The 5,552-nt window shown below is 46.5% G+C and overlaps 1 protein-coding gene across 2 annotated transcripts in view; it reads left to right on the forward strand.

Moving 5' to 3' along the window:
- The window catches only part of KIFAP3 (kinesin associated protein 3), a 108,168-nt gene extending 105,951 nt beyond the window's left edge, over window positions 1–2,217 (forward strand). Inside the window, exon 21 of one of the 2 annotated variants that reach the window (XM_036272709.1) lies at window positions 1,172–2,217. Coding sequence is in view for 1 of the 2 variants with exons in the window: in XM_036272708.1 (XP_036128601.1) it covers window positions 1,172–1,280 (109 nt within the window). In the remaining variant the exon portion in view is untranslated. The remainder of the gene's footprint in view (window positions 1–1,171) is intronic. The other variant, XM_036272708.1, reaches the window with a different exon arrangement.
- The last annotated feature ends 3,335 nt before the right edge of the window (window positions 2,218–5,552 follow it).

Raw genomic sequence — 5,552 nt, forward strand, 5'->3', positions numbered from 1 at the left:
GCGGTAGGGGCCCATCAAGGCCAACACGCCCTACACCTGTCGTGACTCTTCACATGTAGTGTTAAGTCCTATCCCAGCAAACACACACACAGTTTAAAACCTTCATATTTTAAGTTCCAAAGTGTTTCTTCTCATGTTGAGCTGCGAAAGGAAGTTAGTGGCCCTATGAAAAGATTGTTTAATCCTATTGAGATTTTACTGGTAAGAGAAAAGTATTTTTTATCGATAGAATCTCAAACCATCATAAACCATTCAAGCACATCTTACCCTCTGAGCTCACGTCTCTGCATCACAAACCATTTCCCGTGACGAGACGAGCCCCCCGGCCACTGCATGCACCATGCACCATGCACCATGCACCATGCACCATGCACGAGCATGCCCAGGCCCGCCGGCAGGTGTCCCCGCGGCTTTGTGAGTGTCGGGGATTCGCTGGACCTCAGAGTGCCCTGGAGAGCAGATTCTCTCCTCAATAGCCTATTGATGGTGAAAGAATGATTTTCTAAGAGCAGCACCCCCAAGGTCACCCATGGTCACGCTATCTTTTTATGACTGAAGGTTTGCTTTGGGCTTCGATTTCCACGCAATAAATTGAACCAAAATTTTATAACTGACTTGCTATTACTCAAAAGAAACATGTACTGTTGAGTAATTTTTTTTTGCCCTGAGGAGTCGGAAGAAGGATGGCAGATCAAAGCTGGCTCGCTTTGAAATTTCGTAAAAGGCCCTGTCTTCTTCCTCGCCTCACATGCTTAGCGTGGCTTGGCTCTGAGGGAACACTGACTGTCAATCACACTGCGTGTGCGAACCGTTGACCAGTCTCTGTCTTCACATGAAGGTGATCTCTTTAGAAACAGCAAAGCTCACCCTTCTCCACGTCCACCACTCCCTACAACTTTCCTGATCTGTCCTCCTTGTCTGCTGGTTCCCCGATGACAGTGGTTCCAACACTGTCAACACGCAGTATTAGAAGTGATTATTCACAATGCACATTGCCGTGGCTATATGAACTTTTTGGAAAAGGGTCAACGATGTCCACATCGATCCCTTCCACATCACTTCCACTGCTAGGAAGAGAATCGTGAAGGTGTCAAGTTCCAGGCCCTTTACTTGACCTGCATTGCAGATGTGTGATGAAAAATATAACCCACATTTCTTCTTCTCTCTTTAGCCTCGGAATGGATGGTTTTGGACAGTCGGTTGGCATTCTTGGACGCCCGGCCACAGCGTACGGGTTCCGCCCGGATGAACCTTACTACTATGGCTACGGATCCCGATGAAGTCGTCCTTCTCCATATGTACTCTTAGCGTAGAAGAAACCTGTGTGGGTTGGGTTGACTTTGAATCTTGAGCTAATAATGCATGTTGATACTATTGCGGGTCTGTGCTTGTTTTTATTTTGTCATGTTGTTAGCTACAGGTTAACTCTCCCCCTTCCATCCCATGTTAAGTACAGTGGATGCTTGACATTGTTCATCATCAAACCACATCTTGACGCTGGATAACATTTCCCATGAGCCTCAAAAGCAGATGCTGAAAAGCAACAAGACTGGAAAACAAACACTACATTATGTGTATTAACTGACTAATTTAATTTCTATTAAAAAGAAGCATAAAGTACAAGTGAATCAGAGAAAGTCATGTGTTTCTATTTAATGTGTTTCATTAGGCGTTACATGCTTATATAGGGTGCATATGAATTTTATTTTTCCCTGCCCTTTTTGCCCCCTGGTAAACTCTTGAGTATTTCATCTGATATGTGCTACCCAGAAAGTTTATAAAAAGACGTCACCTTTTTATTCCATGACATGTGCCTGAAAGGTTGCTTCCCAATGTTACTGAGTAGGAGTTTTCAACTAACAATGGAACATATGTCATACGTTATGTTATGTATGAATATAGTCTCTTCGGCCATATGGATTCATGTCCTTCTGACTTTAATAGAGACAATCTGGGACATCTGTTAGCATGCATGAAACTAGACTAGTATTTTCCAATTATATTGTTTGTGAAATCTAAGATATGAAAACGCTAATTATGAGTCTCATTGAGGAAAACTAAGGAACAGCATTTTGCTCACTAAGGTACTTGTTTCCCATTTGTTCACTTGTTATAAGGTAGATTTACGTAGCAGGAAATGGAGGGACATTATAATTAATCATGAGTTTTGAAAATAGCTCAATGTTATAATGCTGAAAATCTACTTAAAGCAAATAAAATGGCTATAATCTAAGATGTTTCCAGAGCACTTGCTGGGGGAGGAGTTATGTCGATGGATGTTTCCGGAGCACTTGCTGGGGGAGGAGTTATGTCGATGGATGTTTCCGGAGCACTTGCTGGGGGAGGAGTTATGTGAGGCTCCGAAGGGAACGCACAAAGACCACGTCTGTCCTTGGGTTTTAGGTCTCACTGATCTACGACGCTGTCTATTGGCCTGATTTCTGTTTCAAGCATATAATAGTAGAGCTGGAGAGGGCGGAAATAACTCAGTCCATCTACCTTTTTGAGAAACCAGTCACATAGAAAGTTTTCATATAATCAACAGATTTTTAAAACTACCTCCTGTGTCTAAGGAAGAATACGGCCCTGAAGGAGTATGTGACTCTGAAATGTGATGTGTGTCTTTGGACACACAAGCTAATTGATCTTTCTGAAAATACATATTTGTCTTAGTTTCTTTTTCTGAACCATAGACAATTAAAGCTGGAAAGGGCCTAGAAGTAGAAATTCTTTCCATTGAAAAAAACTGTCCAAGAGAGACGCTCTGATCTGCCCAGCTTATCCATTTGGTCGGTGACATAATTTGTCTGCCTGCTTCCAGCCCAATAACCTCGATACTAAGCACCTTGTCTTGTTATCTGTCACATGTACAAAGATTAAACACACATAATAAGTGACATTAATATAAAAACAAAGCAAACATTCTATAGCTTAACTTCCCACATACTATTACAAAGTGATTTAAGAAGAACAGCATATAAAGTATCTAATGTACAGTAAGTACTCAACCGTCAGCCACTCATTATATTACCTCGTTTTATTTTTTTTCATAGAATTTACCGTTACCTGAACTTATCTTTGTTCACTTGTGTGCTTATTTTCTCTCTATCCCCTGCACCCTAAGATGTGAGGTCTGTTGAGAACAGGGAGGTGGTTCTGCGTGCTGCTGCCTCATCCCTGGAGCGGAAGCTGGCACACCGTGAGCCTTCACAGTGAACAGAGAGTGTGGAGTCACTTAACTCAGATCAAGATTTGCACACTGTAGTGTGAAACTTAAAAGTCCGTAGTGGGGCAGGGCACTTTGAAAAACTAAAATAACATTCCTAGCACATCACAGCCCCTTAAACAAACAAAAAAGCTTTATTTGGGCCCCTCAAACAGCCCACTTTTCGGCAATGATTGTTCCTTTTCTTAGTGGTCTGCGCAGCGCATGGCACAGAAAGGGTGTGTGTTAAATACCTGTGGAATAAACACAGTCCGTAACATTAGGTGACAAGTTCTAGAACATTTGTACAGTGTTTGCAACACAGGGCAGTATTTCTTACAATGACATGGGTGTCACCATGTCTGTGACTGACTTTAAATTCTTCAGCATAGATACTGTGCTGTCCTGTGTGGGTCAGCAGTTCAAGGTGTGCCCTATAGGCAGCTAGCACTAATCATCAGGGATGCACTCTCCAGGGGTAGTACCATCCCCGAAAGGCCCCGTTCCAGAGATGGTGCTACAAATACTTCAACCACCTTGATCTCTGATGACACCTGATGGCTTACTAATCGTCACAGAGTCAGATATGGGTTGTTACTGGCAAAAATAACAGCTTACAGCCCTGGCCGGTTTGGCTCAGCGGTTGGAGCGTCGGCCTGCGGTCCAGAGAGACCCGGGTAAGGTTCCCGCTAAGGGCACGTACCTCGGTTGCAGTTTGTCCCCGGCCCTGGTTGGTCGTGCGGGTGGCAGCCACTCGATGTGTCCCTTTCACGTAGATGTTTCTCTCTCTCTCTCCTCCTCTCTCTCCCTCCCGCTCTATCTAAACAAAAAATGGAAAAATGTCCTCGGGTGAGGATAAAAAAAAAATTAAAAAAATAACAGCTTACAATCACAGTGTACACTAGAAATGAGGTCTAAAACGAATTCAAGGGAGGTGATTGGCCTAAAATATTTTAGAAAATGCCCTCTACTCCTAAATAGGCTCTAAACATTCAAGGAGTCCTCCACTTTTGGAGATGCCATCTGAGGCTTTGTCCCTAGTGGTCCTGGCTCTGTCACTGGTCTGGGAGATTTCTGGTTACCAGCTGGTGATGCTGACGACGACGATGATGACAATCCTGCTTCCAGCAGTGTTACCTCTGCTTCTCAACTTTCCAGGGCAAGGTGGTGGTCAGACCTAGAACTGCACTCTCCAGCATGGCGGTCCCTGTCCACGTGTGACCACTGGGCATGAAACTGTGGCCAGCCCAACTTGTAAAAAACAAAAATGCAAAGTGTCTCATTAATATGTCTCATTAATAATTTTTGTATTGAGTGAATGTGTAAATGTCCATCTCAATCTACTGTGTTGAAACAGAGTATTTAAAAATAGACGTCCTTCTTGTTACCTCTTAACGTGGCTACTTGAAAGTGTTAAATTACACGTGGCTCGACTTGTGTTTCTGGACAGCACTGGCTCTCCAGAGAGCTCGGCGTTCATGGAGCTACCAGGCCAGACTGGACGCTGTCGGTGTCCGCCTCCTTGTGAGCACTGGATCCATTTCTGAGTAAGGGGCAACCTTCGGCCCGCTCGTCGCTTTCATGTAACCTGGTGAAGGAGGTCTGGGCTCCTTTATCCACCTCCGAGTTCCAGCTACTGCTACCGACGAGAACGAACCTGAAGGACTTAGATGACCGAATTATTTGGGTCCACTGTCCCCCGTGAACTCAAGGGGGAGGGATGATGACCGCGACCACGCAGGTGACAACAGGGAAAACAGACTGTGTTTACGTTGAGTCACGCGGTTCTAAAACCATTACGTGCATTCACTTTACTCTCCCAACAGCTTATTAAGTAGAAACCACCCATGTGAATTACAGGTCCCGCGGTGCCACCTGGACTCCCGGCCGAATAACTTCGGACTTCCCGTCTCCGGCCGCAGCCGCCCCAACGCAGGGCTTCGGGCCACGCGGCTCAGCCAATCAGAGCTGCGGCGTGCGTGACGTCCCCGGCGGGAACGCCCTCTCCATAGCCAGACCCCGCCCCTTTGCTATTTGCGAGAAGCGACCGAGGCCATTTTGGATTCGGGCGGAAATCCCACGGCAACGCGGGGTGAAAGCCTGAACGTGACCAGCAAGACGAGCTGGCGCACTCGGCTCGCGAGCTGAGAGAGGAGCCTCTTCACAGCCCAGCAGGCTGCGGGGAGCCGCGGGGGAGCCGCAGGGGTGCCCGAGGGGGGCACGGCGCCCGCACTCAACATGGCCCCGGCCGCAGCGTCCCCTGTGCGGCCGCTCTAGCTCGCTTCCGGGTTCGCGCGCCTCGGTGGTGGCGCCGGAGGGCCGCGGGCGGGCCTTCTGTCTGTCTTCC

This window comes from Molossus molossus, unplaced genomic scaffold (genome assembly GCF_014108415.1).
Source record: "Molossus molossus isolate mMolMol1 unplaced genomic scaffold, mMolMol1.p scaffold_m16_p_20, whole genome shotgun sequence".
NCBI classification, from domain to species: Eukaryota; Metazoa; Chordata; class Mammalia; order Chiroptera; family Molossidae; genus Molossus; species Molossus molossus.